This window comes from Pygocentrus nattereri, chromosome 4 (assembly GCF_015220715.1).
Source record: "Pygocentrus nattereri isolate fPygNat1 chromosome 4, fPygNat1.pri, whole genome shotgun sequence".
Lineage (NCBI taxonomy): Eukaryota > Metazoa > Chordata > Actinopteri > Characiformes > Serrasalmidae > Pygocentrus > Pygocentrus nattereri.
In genome coordinates this window covers 32,179,837-32,198,666 of record NC_051214.1, presented here as the reverse complement: position 1 = coordinate 32,198,666, position 18,830 = coordinate 32,179,837, and the positions used below count along the sequence as shown (strand labels likewise).

The following is an 18,830-nucleotide window of genomic DNA, read 5'->3' as shown; positions in this document are numbered from 1 at the left end:
GATCAAAGGATTCTTTGCATCATTAAAGGGTTCTTCAGACTAATGTGCTCTAAGGTTCTTCTATTGTTTCAGTGTCAAGTTTGTAACATCAGAAGAACCTTCTGGGGTGCTATGTAGAACCCTTTTCAAAAAGGTCCTATATAGAGCCTATTATAGCACATCGTGCCCTTTATTCATGCAAAGGGTTCTTTGAGTGTGCATGGTTCTATATAAAATAATTTTCTTTACAAAAAATCCCTTGAAGAATCATCTTTTTAAAGAGTGTATATAGATTTGTATATATATATAACCTTTTTGAAAATGGTCCTGCTGTTATTACAATGTTGGTGCTATATAGAAACAAAAATGTTCTATAAATAACCATATAAAACACATACTCCATCAATCTGAGAACCATTTTACCATGCAAAGAACTATTTAAGCATTGAAGAACAATCTTTTTAAGAGTATAAAATTAAACAAGCTGTTTTAATCCTGCCTGTTTAAGACTTATGAAAGATAAATGAGGTCTGTTCTGATTGGCTGTCCTGAACTGCGCCTCATTCAAAAAGCTAAAACACTCCTTAGAAAACTTCAATATGAATGGTCAGGCTGAACTGCTGAGGGCTGGCTTGAGATCAACTGCTTTAATTTCATGTTTAAAGAACCTCCACATGTGCCTTTAAAGGATTTTCCTATAACTGAATGTCCAAACCTTTATTTTTAAGAGTGATTCAATCGGTGTCATGTATGAACAGAACAGGATTCTCAAGGGTGAGTGTCAGTAACTATTTCTATAAACAGGCTTTTTTCAGCCTTTAAAGGAAATTATGACATGGTCAAGTTGGTCACCTTAGCGCACAGCTAACTCAATGCATGTGAAGAACCACTTGACTGAGTCACATTTGTTAGTACAAATGAATGATAAAGTATTCTATAGATGCATTTTGTGTCTTAGAGAGGTATGAAAAAGCATGTGAAGGTTAATGGCAAAGAATATTCATACACATATTCACACACAAGGTCAAGTTGTAAATGAATGATCTGATAAAAGACAGGTCTTTCTACTCCGCACTCAAGGACTGATCATTGTGTAGTATGCGACGCTCGAGGCACATAATGGACAGAGCATTTAAAAAGGCTTTATGACTCCTCTTCAGTAGACTTTATGGTTCCTTCATTCCTCAGCTCACAACCAGCCCTGCTGGCTCTGGGTTGAAAATTAAGTCAAGCCATTAAACTGCTGTTACGTTAATCAGTGATCTAATTATGTCAGGCATAAAATCTGCTTCAACAATACCCAGCCCTGCCCAGTTTGTTTACAGCCCCAGTGTGCCACCTGCCAAACAGTTTGACTTTCACATTTCTGAGAATCTGGTGTCATAGACGCAAGGCTGGGAATTTTGGTGTTGTGACTGCAGCTGAAGTATACACTGAGGTAACAAATCTGACAACAACACTGATACAGTTCAGGGTTTGCACCCCCTCTCCTGTATTTTTTTACACTCAGAAGATCAAAAAGCTTGTTTATTAACCTATAGACCAGCTCTGGAACCAGACCTTCTGTAGATGTTTTATTAAGAACATTTCTACATACCACTTAAGAATTCTATAAAAACAATGCCACTAAACAAAAAGGGGGATTTTTAGGAATGCACTACTTTGTCATACAGATATCAGCATATCAGCATATTGATTTGATGTCATACTGGTATCAAATATTTGCTTTAAAAAAATGAGTGGCAATGAGTTTGTCCCCACCTTAACAGACTGTAATGTTCATGAATAAATTAATGAGTTTTGTTTAGGAAGGGAAGATGTGAACCCAGAACCCAGATCGCTGTGTAATCCACCCATTTGTTAGTGCATTTCTCCATTACTCAGGAAGAGCCGAGTATTTAGGCAACACAGAGTAATTATGCTAAAATGTCTATAAATAGTCTATATAAAGCCTATATGGCCTATTCAAAGTTAGAACATCAGAAACGTTAGAGTTGGGATCAGAATGGGATCTATTTAATGATGCACTCTAAACATCTAAAAACTCCACAACTAAGTGCCATTAGGTGGTTTATTGTTATCTTGATTCTGCAGAAAACACTATTAACTCCCTATTTGAACAGAATTTCTGAGAATATAGGGTTTCAGAACTGGGGTCACTTTCTTCTGTTCTTTTTGTCTCACATATAAACCTGCGTTTTTATCGCAATATTGCCCCCTATTGGACAGAAAGCATACAACAAATGTTCTATGAAAGTTGCTGAAAATACATCTTTAAGGATTTTATATCTGACCATCTAAAACTCTGTAGATCTGATGAAATAAAAAGCCATGACAGTCTGGTAACCTGTTGACATCATTATTTTCCTGTACACTGAAAAAAGGGGGATTTTTGGAGATGTACTAATGTCATACTGACATTGGTATATCGGCTAAGTGATATGACTTCATACTAGTATCAGCATCAAGTTGCTTTAAAAAATATATTGCCAACTGGATTGTTTTGGTTGTTTTGTTTTTTAAATTAAATGAACATAATAGAAGTAAACCTGTTTGACATTTAGTTCATTGAATATTAAATAGTAAGTTAATAAATGCAAAACACAGACTATTATTCTGTTAACTAGCTATTAATGAAATCAATGAGCCAACCAGGTTTACTTTCTTTTTTATAATTATTTTTTCAGCATTGTTTACAGTGTTTTAGTGCTGCTTATTTGCATGCGTGTATTTATGTATGATTGAGTTGTATGTATGCATGAGTTGTATGTATGTATGTATAAGTGAGCTGTATGTATGAGCGAGTTATATGTTTGTATGAATGAGTTGTATGTATGTATGAGTGGATTGCATGTATGTATGGATGAGTGACTTGTGTGTACATATGAGTGAGCTGTATGTATGCATGAGTGAGCTGCATGTTTGTATGAGTGAGCTGTATGTATGTATGAGTGAGTTGTATTTATGTATGAGTGAGTTGTATGTATGCTTGTATGAGTGAGGTGTATGTACGTATGAGTGAGTTGTATGTATGTATGAGTGAGTTGTATGTATGTATAGTGAGTTGTATGTATGTATGTATGAGTGAGTTGTATGTATGTATGAGTGAGTTGTATGTATGTATAGTGAGTTGTATGTATGTACGTATGAGTGAGTTGTATGTATGTATGAGTGAGTTGTATGTATGTATAGTGAGTTGTATGTATGTATGTATGAGTGAGCTGTATGTAGGTATGAGTTAGGTGTATGTATATGAGTGAGCTGTATGTATGAGTGAGCTGTATGTATGTATGAGTGAGCTGTATGTATGTATGTATGTATGTATGAGTGAGTTGTGTGTATGTATGAGTTAGTTGTATGTATGTATGAGTGAGTTGTATGTATGTATGTATGTATGTATGAGTGAGTTGTATGTATGATTGAGTTGTATGTATGTATGAGTGAGTTGTGTGTATGTATGAGTTGGTTGTATGTATGTATGAGTGAGTTGTATATATGTTTGTATGAGTGAGCTGTATGTATGTATGAGTGAGGTGTATGTATGTTTGTATGAGTGAGCTGTATGTATGTATGAGTGAGTTGTATGTATGTATGAGTGAGTTGTATATATGTAGGAGTGAGCTGTATGTATGTATGAGTGAGTTGTATGTATGTATGAGGGAGCTGTATGTTTGTATGAGTGAGCTGTATGTATGTATGAGTGAGTTGTATGTATGTATGAGTGAGTTGTATATATGTTTGTATGAGGGAGCTGTATGTATGTATGAGTGAGGTGTATGTATGTTTGTATGAGTGAGCTGTATGTATGTATGAGTGAGGTGTATGTACGTATGAGTGAGTTGTATGTATGTATGAGTGAGTTGTATGTATGTATAGTGAGTTGTATGTATGTATGTATGAGTGAGCTGTATGTAGGTATGAGTGAGGTGTATGTATGTATGAGTGAGCTGTATGTATGAGTGAGTTGTATGTATGTTTGTATGAGTGAGCTGAATGTATGTATGAGTGAGGTGTATGTATGTATGAGTGAGCTGTATGTATGTATGATTGAGTTGTGTGTATGTATGTATGAGTGAGTTGTATGTTTGTATGAGTGAGCTGTATGTATGCATGATTGAGTTGTGTGTATGTATGAGTGAGCTGTATGTATGTATGTATGAGTGAGTTGTATGTTTGTATGAGTGAGCTGTATGTATGTATGATTGAGTTGTGTGTATGTATGAGTGAGCTGTATGTATGTATGAGTGAGCTGTATGTATGTATGATTGAGTTGTGTGTATGTATGAGTGAGCTGTATGTATGTATGAGTGAGCTTTATGTATGTATGATTGAGTTGTGTGTATGTATGATTGAGTTGTATATATGTATGAGTGAGCTTTATGTATGTATGATTGAGTTGTATGTATGTATGATTGAGTTGTGTGTATGTATGAGTGAGCTGTATGTATGTATGAGTGAGTTGTGTGTATGTATGAGTGAGTTGTATGTATGTATGAGTGAGCTGTATGTATGTATGATTGAGTTGTGTATATGTATGAGTGAGTTGTATGTTTGTATAAGTGAGCTGTATGTATGTATGATTGAGTTGTATGTTTGTATGAGTGAGCTGTATGTATGTATGATTGAGTTGTATGTATGTATGAGTGAGTTGTATGTATGTATGATTGAGTTGTATGTATGTATGAGTGAGTTGTATGTATGTATGATTGAGTTGTGTGTATGTATGAGTGAGTTGTATGTATGTATGATTGAGTTGTGTGTATGTATGAGTGAGTTGTATGTATGAGTGAGTTGTATGTATGTATAGTGAGTTGTATGTATGTATGTATGAGTGAGCTGTATGTAGGTATGAGTGAGGTGTATGTATGTATGAGTGAGCTGTATGTATGTATGAGTGAGCTGTATGTATGAGTGAGTTGTATGTATGTTTGTATGAGTGAGCTGAATGTATGTATGAGTGAGGTGTATGTATGTATGAGTGAGCTGTATGTATGTATGATTGAGTTGTGTGTATGTATGAGTGAGCTGTATGTATGTATGTATGAGTGAGTTGTATGTTTGTATGAGTGAGCTGTATGTATGTATGATTGAGTTGTGTGTATGTATGAGTGAGCTGTATGTATGTATGTATGATTGAGTTGTGTGTATGTATGAGTGAGTTGTATGCATGTATGAGTGAGCTTTATGTATGTATGATTGAGTTGTATGTATGTATGATTGAGTTGTGTGTATGTATGAGTGAGCTGTATGTATGTATGATTGAGTTGTATGTATGTATGAGTGAGTTGTATATATGTATGAGTGAGCTGTATGTATGTATGAGTGAGTTGTATGTATGTATGATTGAGTTGTGTGTATGTATGAGTGAGTTGTATGTATGTATGAGTGAGTTGTATGTATGTATGATTGAGTTGTGTGTATGTATGAGTGAGATGTATGTATGTATGATTGAGTTGTGTGTATGTATGAGTGAGTTGTATGTATGTATGAGTGAGTTGTATGTATGTATGATTGAGTTGTATGTATGTATGAGTGAGTTGTATGTATGTATGAGTGAGTTGTATGTATGTATGATTGAGTTGTGTGTATGTATGAGTGAGTTGTATGTATGTATGATTGAGTTGTGTGTATGTATGAGTGAGTTGTATGTATGTATGAGTGAGTTGTATGTATGTGTGAACAACAAACAAAATTCAGATCGTCAGATGATGTGTAAAGGTCAAGAATGCGTGTTGGCAGTTGGTGTTGAGGAGCCACCTGTGAGGCACACGGAATCCGCTGAATAGGAGGAGCAGAAGAATTCAGAGCACGAAACTGGGCAGAGCTGGGATTTCCAGCCGCACGGCTTCTCGGGCAGCTCTGCTTAAACGCGTCGTCTACTTCCCAGTTCCGTTTACTCTTTCCGCCCCACTAGCGGGAGTACAGCCTACACCGCGCACTCATTTGAACTGCGTTTAGTCTCTCAGTCCTGGGTGTAGTCTGCAGTTACCTCCTCTGTTCTCGCCCGTTTTGACAAGAGCGCTGAACCTCTTCTCGCGTTGTTTCATCTCTGAATCCGCCAGAACGCGTTTGACAGCGTCACCTGTTCAGCTCAGGGCTTCAGCACGGGGCTCTGCTTTTTAGGGTGGAAAATGAAATTCAAAGGGTACTTGAGGCTGCAGATCAAGGAGGCGATGGATTTAAAACCCACGACCTTCTCCACGCGCCACACATTCCACAAGAAACCGCAGCAGCTGGATCCGTACATAGTTGTGAAGGTGGACAACTTTAAAGTGGGACAGACGGCCACCAAGGCAAGGACCAACCGACCCACCTTTAACGAGGAGTTCTGCCCGTACGTGGTTGAAGGCAAAGAGCTGGAGCTCGCCGTCTTCCACGACACTCCGATCGGCTACGACGACTTCGTAGCGAACTGCAGGATCCAGCTGGAGGACCTTCTAACGTCATCAAACACGAGACAGAGTTTTGAAGGATGGGTGAGGATTCGCTGTTTTAATTCTTTAGATTAAGACATCACTGCAGCACACAGCGTTGTGTGTTTAGTGTAGGCTGGTCTTCCTTTTGTTCAGCAATGAAAGGTAAAATCTTTGAGTCTCCTCATATGAGGAGAGTTGCTATAGTGGATGTAATGTTCTGCAGCAGACCTCTCTTAACCTCTCCTCTGTGGGCAGTTAAATAAAATGATCATAGTCGTAGTAATAGTTTGGGTATGTGGTCACCATGATTGGAATCATCAGTATGTATAGTTGGCAATAAGTTCTGAAAAAATCTTCATAATTAATGGTTAAGATGTAAACAAAGTCATAGTTGGAGTGGTTTGATGTGAAATGCTCCTTTCTAGAGAAACTTATCAGAACTGTTTGCAGTGTTAGTGATAAGAACCAGCCATACTGATTATTTAAAGCCTCCCAAAGCAATATCACAGAAAGTTATTAAATGACATGGTTACAAAAACATTGCCTGTTGCCTGGCTTTACGGTTCTTTGAGATAGGGTTTGTTTAAAAAGTTTCTCTGCAACAAACTTTCACATGAAACCACTCTGAATGGCTTTCTTTGCATAGCAATGACTGAATTATGCAGAAATTTGGAAAACCTGTGGAATTTCCTTTTGAATGCTTTACGGTTATTTGATTAAGCATTACAACAACTACATTTACCTACAGAGTTCTGCAAGGGTTCAAATAAATAAATGCAAATTGACCTGGCCAGACATGAGCTTGAATGAAATAATAGTTGCAATGTTTTTAAAGCCCAGATTATGTCGAGTGAAAGAGCAATTCCAAAACTAAACCAGCCCACTCCAGCCCAGCGTCTACTTTATTTCACTCCCATTACTGAGATGCTGAAACATTTAAACATAAAACATGGATATATTACAATAAGATGTATAGGTTTAAACATTGTTCTGTAGACCCTCCCATTTAGATTTACACTTATTTGTATATAATTAATGTAATATACCACATGTACAAAGAGGAAAAACTGTGTGATGATTCTGGACTTTGTCTAGTGTTAAGTTTTTATTCATTCTGTGCACCACTATTGTTTCTCTTAAAGCTCTACATATACTTCCTTTGTGAGGGTCTTCACACCTCTCTGCATTAGCTAGGCGGCCTTGCACAAAACCACAGACTGCAACCCACTATGCGTCATGGAAACTCTGCTCCACGGTGCACAGTGAGATATCATGCTTTCTTTGGCTGATTTTCCTGTGCACGTAATTGTTAAACTATGATTTAATTTGAAAAGGTCACTTTCTCTTTTCAGTAGTTTTGTATCATTTTAAAGATGTGACCCCTTGGGTACCATCTTAATATGTTCTAAAGCAACAAACACACATTTAAATAGAACAAGTCATAGTGTACCATCTAATAATAACCATTTAAAAATTTCTGAAAGGTACAGGCCGGTGCATATATATATATGGCATGCATTTCCTTTTGTAACATTTGACTATTTCATGACGAATAAACCCATAGACAGGGTCCAACATTTTCTTTCATTTTTTTCTATAAAGTTACCAGTTTTGCAATAGACGGCCCTCTAATCACAGTAAAAATATGTACCCCAGGAAGGTCGGTACACAGCCAGTACAAAAGCCAATGTGAATATTATTGGAAGTTTGCTGTTTCTCCAAAGGAATTTCAGAATCAAATTATTGATTTAACTGGTGATTTTGGAGAGAAACAAGGCCCTATGAGCACTATGAGCACTCCTTTCAATTTTTAGAGTGAGATGTTATGAACACATTCAGATCTCACTGACAAACTTTCTCATTGATGCACACTGTCATTGTCAGATGAATTACTGAAAGGTTTACATGGTACCATTATAAGGATCCTAATGTTCTATGCATTCACAAAGATTCGTACATGTTTTATGTAATAGAGTCAAACTTTACTCAGAGTGTTCCACCATGGTTTCCCCCACTGCATTGTTGTCTGACATAACAGACACTGTTATCATCAAAGGTATGCTGTTCAGCTAAACAGACTGGATTCTTTTGTTTCTTCCTATCTCAGCCTCAACTCACAAAACCACATGGTTTTCGATCCAGAACCCTACAGGTGCAGTAAAGGAACACCAATGAATCATAGGAGAGGAATCATTTTAGCTGAATGAAAGGATTGAGAGAAATGTGGGAGTGTTCATTGCAATTATAGATCACACTTTATTCTAAGGCTACCTACATAGTGACTTCACATGCGTAGGCACTGAGTAGCGTGTTTAAAAAGCTGTTCTTGAGTATTTACAAACAGATTATGTCAGTATTCTGTAAGCTGACATAAGATGTTTTATGAAGTAAATGGCATTGTAATGACATACATACTTTAAACTAAAATGATAGACATTTGATCAATATATAAAACTGTTACGAAGAACTTATAAAGCAGAGACGTAGACAAGATTGCCAAATTCTTTGTCAATTGACATTTACAAAAAAATATGCATTAAAATGATCACTGTGTCTTCTATAGAACTAATGTATGATGTTCTTAACAAAGCTTCTGCCTTGTAAGTTTACATGGTAAAGATGCTTTATGACAGTGTTATAAATGGAACAAATATCAGTCAATTATGTCAATACAGTGTCTCATGCAGTGTCATGCTTGTGTTATGATGTCCCTTTGTAAGTAACCTTCAAATAAAGTATTACAATTGCTTTAAAAAAAAAAGCCAGTTCCCTTCATGGAGAAATTCTTTCCGTGTTTAATGAGTAGAGAATAGTGGTCTTTAGAGAAGGATCAGGGAACTGAGATCATACAAAGTGACCATCGTACAAAGCTACCCGTGAGTTCTGTTTAAATACTTGACTAATGGTGTGATTCTATATATTCTCCACCAGATCTCATCATCATCAAATATTTAAAAGCTGAAACCAAAATAGAATGAACAGCTGCATGTTTCACCACCTTTTCTGGCACTTCCTTTGAAAACAGTCTCACTCACATTCTGTTGGGCTCCTATTTGGCTTCACTTAATTTCTCTTTAGTATTTACACTGTCTGATGTTTACCCTTCAGTCTACTTTGCAATATCACCTTTCAGTGTTATAGTACTAAGCATAGTTTCTAGCTGATGTAGTCTAGGGGTGAAACACATTTTTGTGTTTTTTTCCATGAGCTACTATTTTAGAATGTATGCTAATATGTAAACAAACAAACAAATAAATTCATTCGACCAGTGTGGAAACTTTAGGGCCTTCTAGGCCTTCAGAGATTTCTGTGAAATAAAAAAATGTCTGTAATTTCTAGTTTATTATTGCTTGTTGCTTGTTGTATTTTGCCATGCTTGTTGTTTTAGGCTGAGCGCTTAGTAGTACACCTATTTCATTATTAATTTTTAGATGTAAACAAGATTGTTCAAACAGAAACAGCCAAAGGAAAAGTGTCCAATCATGATTTTTTTCTCCATGGTATTTAGGCAGATAAGCCAGTTGTTAAGAACTTCAGGAGCAGGACTGAAGGCCGAACATATCAGATTAACCACAAATTTAATTAGAAAGTGTCAGGAATCGACCAATCATGTTCTGATTTCCAAATTGTGCAACCATATTCCTGAGAAAAAATGTCACTATAGGCTTTTCTTTAAGTCCTAGAGTGTGAATATGAGACCTAGCCTAATCAATACACTTCTGTCCATTAGAAATAGAAAACAGCATCGGCAGCTACTAGAGCTCGGGAGGAGTCACTATAAAACTAATGCATAGTAAAATGTGTTAAGATGTCTGTTACAAGCTTCAAATAAAACAAGAAAAGTTTTTACTACGAACATTGAAAGGTGTCTAATCTAGAATGCCCAAATGTATGTGTTGCTGTATATTGCCATTAGCTTAGCATGAATATTCACCTACAAACCCATAAGCATGCTAACAGAAATGAGTATAATTTTAGATTGTGATTTTTTTTCCTAATTTTGACAGAATTTTAGCATTTACATCCCAAACTGAAGACCTAGCTGTAAAAGCCATGGTTTAGTCATACATGCTACTACTACTACACACACAAACACACACACACACACACACACTTCTTCTAAGCTGCTTCTCCTTTTGCGTCACGGGGGTGCTGGAGTCTATCCCAGCTGTCATCGGATGGAAGGCACGATACACCCTGGACAAATTGCCAGTCCATCACAAGGATGGACAGACAGACATGCACATTCACACCTAGGGGCAATTTATCTGACTGCATGTCTCTGGACTGTTAGTGGAAACTGGAGTACCCAGACAAAACCCACGCAGACATGGAGAGAACATGCAAACTCCACACAGAAAGTACCCTGGTCACCCAGCAGGGGAATCAAACCCAGGTCCTTCTTGCTGTTAGGTTTAGGTGACTTTGAAGCAACGTATTAATATTCATATCAAATAAATAGCTTGGGATACTTCTGCATTAGTGTGATATTTAAGAAAAACAGAACAGCAAGTGTTCCTTAGATAACTGAGAATGTCAGTCAATACATTTGCAACTACATAGATAGGGATACTGTAGCAGAGCTGCACTGCATAAACCTCTCATTACAAGGACAAATTCACATTAAAGGAGCTTTTAGTTGTGTATAAACCAGAGACAATGGTAAACAGATGTGTGTGTACAAGCAAAACTGTCAAATGATAGTGATCTCTTCCAGCGTGAAAGTGCCCATATCCACATAAGCACAACTCATCCCCATCCACAGGGCATGAGGCGTCACTGATGAGTATTAAATTGATGTAAATCATATGCTACGGCCTTTGCAGTCATCAGATCTCAACACATCTGAACACTGATTGGAGATTTTGGAGTGACATGTTAGACAGTGCTCTCCACCACCATCATCAAAACACGTGCGAAAGGAATATGTTTTACAAAACAGTGTTTCATTCCTTCAGTACAATACCAGAAAACTGTATAACCTATACCAAAGTACCATGAAGCTCTTATAGTGGTTTGTGGTGGCATAACATCTTCATACTCATTTGCAGGTGATGTTTTGCTTTAGAGTGCAGGAAATCTCCTTCTCAACTGTACCAACTCTGTGCAGCTGATTGGGTCATGTGATTTTATGAATATTAGGAAAATGAAGGTAAAACCCTAGATTCTGTCTAAAATGGAGGATACTGCTGTGTGCCTGATGGTCCTTCTGTAGACATTGTTGCTATTAGGGGACCTTTGGTCTTTCTGAATCTCTACAAAAAAGTACTACAATATTTTTTGTTGCAATTTTTTTAATGGAGTCTTCGATCTTCATTAATTGACTTCACTGTCCCAATACTTTTGTCAATGCTGTAGACATTTCTGTACAGAATTTGAAATATTCTCATGACAGCCATAGCAGCAGTGCATCACTTTAGGGTAATATAATTATTTGAGGTTCATGATGTGTTTATTTTTATTGTAAGTATGTGTGCAGTGTATCTGTGATGTTCATCTAGATTCAACTCTGTTTCTTTTTCTCTTGGTGTCTGCAGTGACATATTTGTTTCTAGCAGTATCTGAGCTCAGGACTGTCTTTTTCTCTAAGCTATTGGTAACTAGCAAATATACTTTCTCTAGATTGACAAAGCACTTCTTGTAAGTCGCTCTGGATAAGAGCATCTGCTAAGTGCTTTAAATGTAAATATAAATGTAGATTTTATGTGTGATTTCTGTGTGTAGGAGTATGTGGTGGCATAGGGCTCACAGGAAGTGAGGCTTTGGCCACATGACCTCATTTGAGAGCAGCTCATTTCTTTTTTAGGAAATAGGAAAATTTAGATCACACATTATTAAGTTTTATTTTAAGTCTACATCGTTAGAAGTCATTGTGGTTACTGGATCTTTTTAACCCTTTAAATGGTCAGGTTTACTACACACTTCTACAACCTAAGAATAACTCAGTTAGTTTTCTTTGCAGTCTGTGTAGTTGCTGAATAATGAGCCTTGGTATGTCATAAACCTGAGACTTTAAGGGTTAACCTCCAAAACAAGGCCAGAGAAAGGTTAACTTAATGCAGTAGAATGCTCAGACAGGAAAATGTGAAAATCTGATTTTGTGGCTGGTTTTTGTCTCCTCAGGTTAATCTGGAACCTGAAGGCAGTGTCTACATCTACCTCTCTCTAACTGGTTCCTTTACTGATGGTAAGATCTTTTTTGTTTTGCCCTCATATCCCCATTTAATTGCTATAATGCATTATGCATTAAAACAAAACATGTGCCGTTAAAAAAAAATCAATATATTCTCTCTCTAATACTGTGCCATTGATTTCAGATGATTCTGTTGCAAATGGTATAAAGGTCCATAAGGAGTTAAGCAGGAAACGACAGAGGGCTTTAAGAAGGAAGGTGCACCAAGTCAATGGACACAAGTTCATGGCCACCTTCCTAAAACAGCCTACATTTTGCTGCCACTGCAAGAACTTCATCTGGTGATGTTACCTTAGAGACATACACCCACATGCACAATAATTCTAAATAAGCTAACACAAATCTTTCAGTGAAGAGATCTTTGGTTTTGTAGTAGTGTTGGGTTGTAGGGTATGACTGCTATAGTAGGAGCAAGACATTGCTTCTACAAGGTGGAATCTTCTGTTTGAACCAGAGTTTGATTTCCCATGATATGACAGTTTTCTAAGACTGGGAGTTCACAGTTGGTCATGTTTCTCTATCGATTTCATGGTAGAACGGTGTTAGTCATTCAAAAGGTGGGGATCCTGCACAAATGAACCCTAGACAGGGCTTTTCTGATGCAGTACGAGTGCATCTACCTGTGCACATCACCACAGCTTCTGAAAATCCTGCCTATAAAGCACAGAGAATCTCTTTAAAGAAGCATCACATTGCATAATGTGGTTGTTTTGAACAACCAAACAAATAGCAGAAGGTTGTGCTAATAATATACTATTTCAAGCTTACTTTAAAACAGGAATTTATGCCACATTATTTTTGGCTGTCTTGGGAAAAACTCTTATCTTTCCTGATGACTATGCTGTCTCAAGATATGAGTGGTAGCAGTGAGCTGTAAATAAAAATAACTTTAATTTACGTTCATGTTACCCTTTTTCCTCTTGAGCTCCTGCTCCCCAGAGTGTCTGAGCACAGGCCTGTGTGTGGTCACACATAAAGAACTGACCAGTTCAACTCACAATGAGAGAAAAACTGGATATAAGTAATATAGGGATTGGATGGAAAATGAAAACATACAAATAAATAAATAAATAAATGTATGGATAAATCACGTTTTAAGCCTAGCACAAGTTGGGTTGCTCACATTTAGCTTTTCCCAGGTTTTATCATAACAGGTTGAGTCAACTGTCACCTGTTTTTTACATTATAGTTAAAAATTGCAAAGTATTTAAGATGCAAAGTAGTATGTCTAGATTTTATTAACTTGCATTTATTAATAAACTAGCAGGGCTGAGATGTAACTGAATACAAGTTTTGGGAACATATTCAGAATACAAAAATTACACTTCTGTATTCAGTCAAAGTTGTAAAGGTGGTATTCAGACTACAATCACCTTTTATATTTTTAGAATCCTTTTAGAACACTTTATGACAAAAAATGCATTAGTCAAAAAGAGAAACACCATCAGTGCCTGTTTATGAACTATTTTAGAATCTGCACACAGTATGTAGCAAACATGCTTGTTAGATTAATTCTAAGAGGACCTTAATTAGCGTCCTCTTTACAAACACTGAAGTTTCTAAAGACTGAGTAGATGGATAAAACAACAAAGAACATTTTGGAGGCTTTATGCAGGATTTTTTTGGAGGGGCTCCATCTTGCTAGCTGCTAGGGCAACTAACAACAAGGACCACCACAAGCTGTCTAAATTATATACATCTTTAAATGATGAATGATGTTCTTTTGCAGTTATAAGAAGTTACAATTTCAATTAAATGTATTAAATGAAATTAAATGTTGTCCTTCTCAGAATTCCTAATCCAAGTTCAGTCTAATCCTGGTAGCAGTGGTGACAGTGTTGTTTTTTGCAGTTGTAAATGCTTTAGTTTACATAAAGGCATATGTAAACTACATATTAACTTTCTGTTTCTTTTTTTGGTGACTTCTCATGTTTTATACAACTGGCTGTTCATCATGTGTACCATGCTTTGATGTGCACACAGACATGGATCAATCAGAGCCTGATGATCTAAATCTAGTTTAACAAAGAAAGTTATTAAAGCACATCTGTGTTTGTTGTGGTTTTAAAATTTCATTGTAACCTTGGAAATTCTGACTGTCTTTCTGCTTTATCTCTCCAGGGGAGTTTTTGGAAAGCAGGGTTACCAATGTCAAGGTAAATATCTGTTTATTTATTTGTTTGTTTGTTTGTTTGTTGATTGTTTTACTTTCTGTTTCTGGGGTATTTCACAGAGCAGGATTTCTTAATTAGCCAGATAACTTAATCCCAATGATGAGGACTTGACTTTGGGTTTACATTATCTGGCTAAACTGAGAAATCCTGTTTTCTGAAAAAAACCCTGTTTGTTTTTTGTATTGTTTATTTGCTTTCTGTTCACTTTGAGAGGCATATAATAGTTTGAAATTAATTAAGTCTTTAAATGGCAAATCATTTGACTTGATCATATTTTTTACAAGGTTACACAAATGCTTTCTTTATGATTTCATATCTTATTGTTTCAGTGTGCACCTGTGTGATCCATAAGAAATGCCACCATCTAGTTGTGAGTGAGTGTCCACGGATGAAAAAAGAAGCAAGTGAGGTGTGACTCTTTATTTTTGACTGAGAAAATGTGTTTTATTGTGGAGGCATAACAAAGGTATTTCATATGACAGTTTGTAAACTGTGTATCAAATTATTTCATTTTTTAAGTTCTTAGAGTATTTAATATATTAAATATACAGTTGCAATCCAAACCATTAATCTACTCTTTCTCTCAGGTCCCAAGCCAAGGCTTTAGCATCAACTTACCGCACCAATTTAGAGTCCACAATTATAAAGTGCCCACCTACTGTAATCATTGTGGATCGCTACTGTATGGGCTGGTTAAACAGGGACTCCACTGCAAAGGTAACAACTTACATAGTAAACCTAAATTATCTGACACTCAGTTTCAGGCAAATCTGCTATCATTCTGTAACAAATCTAACCTGAAGTATACAGTATTGCTGGTAGTGCCACATAATATACTGCAACTACATGTAAATCATAAAAAAAAGAAGTGCTCGCTGCCCCCTAGTGTGTGTGTGCTCACTAGATTGTATGTGGTGTTTCACTTCACAGATGGGTTAAATGCGGCAGTGAAATTTCCCCATTGTGGGACTAATAAGGGTCACTTAATCTAAAGTAATTCATGTGTTATTATAATAAACTTATACAACACATTCCCCATCAATCTGAAGAACCCTTTCACTGTATAAAGAGCCATTTAAGCATACAAATGTTTTTTTTTTTGGTTCTATATTTATTTAAGATTCTATATATAACCAATGTCTTTACTGAAGTACCTTCGAAGAATCATGGTCATTTGGTGATGTCATCATGCTCAGATATTATAGGATCATTCAAAAAATGCCTAGGCCTTGCATGGATGTATCATCATCCAAATGCATTAGTGAATAATTTAACAGTTTAAGAACAGCTTTCTGTGATGAAAATCATCACATAAACCAGGGGAAAACTTTGACAAACCATCGCCAATAATATACTGTTCTTCAGTACATTCAAGAATACAAGTTCAAACTGTACTATGCACAGTTGAAGTCATATGTCCAGAAAAGCCTCCTGAAAAGATTGTTTATAGAAGTAATGGAATTCATGACCAAAGTAGAGAAGGACCTTCCACTCTGTTACAAGCATAGAGTTCAAAAGCCAGGGTTTATCATGCTATGAGAGTTTACTAGTGGCATGGGTAACTTGAACATTTGTGAAGGCATCATTAACACTGAAAGACAAACACGCATTCTGATATTACATTCTAGACAACATTTATTTCAGGGACATCCATTCTTATTTCAACAGGACACCACCAAGCCACATTTATGTTCTGTTTTCTGTTTTTTAGTAGAATTTCAAATACTTTCACCAAGTTTTTAAACTTAAAACTGAACTATGCACTTTCAACTGTTTGCTGTGTATGTAATGCATCTATAATGTGTTCAGGCTGTAAGATGAATGTTCACATCCGCTGTGAAGAAAACGTAGCCCCTAACTGTGGGGTAAACAGTGCAGAGCTGGCCAGCAAGTTATCAGAGATCGGTCTGCAGGCCGGCAGACTGTCAAAAAGAGGCTCTAAGGTATTCTTACAACTGTGTGAAAGATTAGTAATCACATACTGTTAGAACATCAAACGAAGTGAAGCCACTCATCTACCATTGCTAAAGGAAGCAAATATGTGTTTGTGTTTGCCTGTTTCACAGACAAGCATCACTTCTGTAAAATCTTCAACATCCAGTATTAAGATTAAAGGGATGCCTGATGTGACAGAGGAGGATTATGTGAAGGTGGGCCTAGAGGATTTCACATTCCTACAGGTGCTAGGAAAAGGCAGCTTTGGCAAGGTGAGACACACTAGCATTACAGGTGCAGATATGCAGACAGCATGCAGTAGCAAGAAAAAGTTTGTGAACTCTTGTATATCTCCTGGACTCTCCTGGATTTCTGCATTGAATACTCACAGAATGTGGTTTTCATAAAAACTGTGCACTTTATTAGGAACACCAAACTAATACTGGGCAGGGCCTCCCTTCACTCTCAATTCTTTGTGGCATGGATTTCACAATATGTTGGAAACATTCCTTTGAGATTCTGGTCCACGTTGACATAGCTGCATTATGCAATTGCTGCACTTTATTATACATTATGATATTGTTAAGGTGCACTTTCGTTCTGCCGATCTCCCATTCAGGCACATCCTAAAAGTGTTCTATTGATTCAGATTCAGTGACTGGGAAGACCACTGAGGAACACTGAACTCATTGTCATGTTCCTAAAACTAGATTGTGACAACTTTTGCTTTGTGACATTGTGCATTATCATACAGGAAGTAGCCATTATAGGATGGGTAAATTGTGGCCATGAAGGGATGCACATGGTCAGCAACAGTACTTAAATAGGCTGTGGTATTCAAGCAACACCATTCCCCACACTATAACACCTCTTCTACTACTCTGGGCTGTTGACAGATTGGGTCCTTAAAATTCATACTGTTGGTGCCAAATTCTGACCCTTCTGTCTGTGTGCCTTAGCAGAAATCATGACCAGGCTATGTTTTTCCAGTCTTCAGCTGTCCAGTTTTGTTGAGCCTATGCCCACTGCAGCCTCATTATTCTGTTCTTGTCAAAAAGTGGAACTTGGTGTTGTCTTCTGCTGTTGTAGCACTGCCTCAAGGTTGAAAGTGCATTCTGAGATGCTTTTCTGCTCATCACAGTTGTACAGAGTAGTTATCTGAGTTACCGTACTCTTGTAGAAATAAAGGTACGAAACTATCAGTAGGGCAGGACCCCTCTTGTCACTTCGGTGGTTTCCTCAAGGATACATTTTAATACCTTTAGCCAGGAACATACCTGCACCCTAATCCATTTAAATTATATTTTCTAAGTTGTATTGACTTCACACACCACATCTCATCTCCAGGCTTTTTATTTTATTGTTCTGTTTTCAAACTTTAGGTTATGAAAAAGTACAAATATATACACTATATTGCCAAAAGTATTCACTCACCCATTCAAATCATTGAATTCACGTGTTCCAGTCACCTCCATGGCCACAGGTGTATAAAACCAAGCACCTAGGCATGCTTACTGCTTTTACAAACATTTGTGAAAGAAAGGATGCCACCTGTGCAAGTCCAGTCGTGAAACTTCCTCACTACTAAATATTCCACAGTCAACTGTCAGTGTTATTATAGCAAAGTGGAAGTGATTGGGAACGAGATCAACTTAGTCACAAAGTGGTAGGCCACGTAAAATGACAGAGCAGGGTCAGCGGATGCTGAGGCACAAAGTGCGCAGAAGTCACCAACTTTCTGCAGAGTCAATCGCTACAGACCTCCAGACTTCATGTGACCTTCAGATTAGCTCAAGAACAGTGTGTAGAGAGCATAATGGAAGGGGTTTCCAAGGCCGAGTGGCTGCATCCAAGCCAAACATCACCAAGTGCAATGCAAAGCGCTGAATGCAGTGGTGTAAAGCGCCACTGTCTGGAGTGACAAATCACACTTCTCCATCTGGCAATCCAATGGATGAGTCTGGATTTGATAGTTGCCAGGAGAATGCTACATGTCTGACCGCATTGTGTCAAGTGTAAAGTTTGGTGCATGGCGGATTATGGTGTGGGGTTGTTTTTCAGGAGTTGAGTTCAGCCCATAAGTTCCAATGAAAGGAACTCTTAATGCTTCAGCAGACCAAGAGATTTTGGACA

The 18,830-nt window shown here is 37.2% G+C and overlaps 1 protein-coding gene across 1 annotated transcript in view; it reads left to right on the top strand.

Annotated features, from left to right (window-relative positions):
• The first annotated feature begins 5,818 nt into the window (after nt 1–5,818).
• Nucleotides 5,819–18,830, top strand: part of prkchb (protein kinase C, eta, b) — a 30,207-nt gene continuing 17,195 nt past the window's right edge. Inside the window, exons 1-8 of the mRNA XM_017710485.2 lie at nt 5,819–6,455; nt 12,519–12,582; nt 12,713–12,869; nt 14,710–14,744; nt 15,092–15,171; nt 15,350–15,479; nt 16,572–16,705; nt 16,829–16,969. Coding sequence (XP_017565974.1) covers nt 6,111–6,455; nt 12,519–12,582; nt 12,713–12,869; nt 14,710–14,744; nt 15,092–15,171; nt 15,350–15,479; nt 16,572–16,705; nt 16,829–16,969 — 1,086 coding nt within the window. The 5' untranslated portion in view covers nt 5,819–6,110. The remainder of the gene's footprint in view (nt 6,456–12,518; nt 12,583–12,712; nt 12,870–14,709; nt 14,745–15,091; nt 15,172–15,349; nt 15,480–16,571; nt 16,706–16,828; nt 16,970–18,830) is intronic.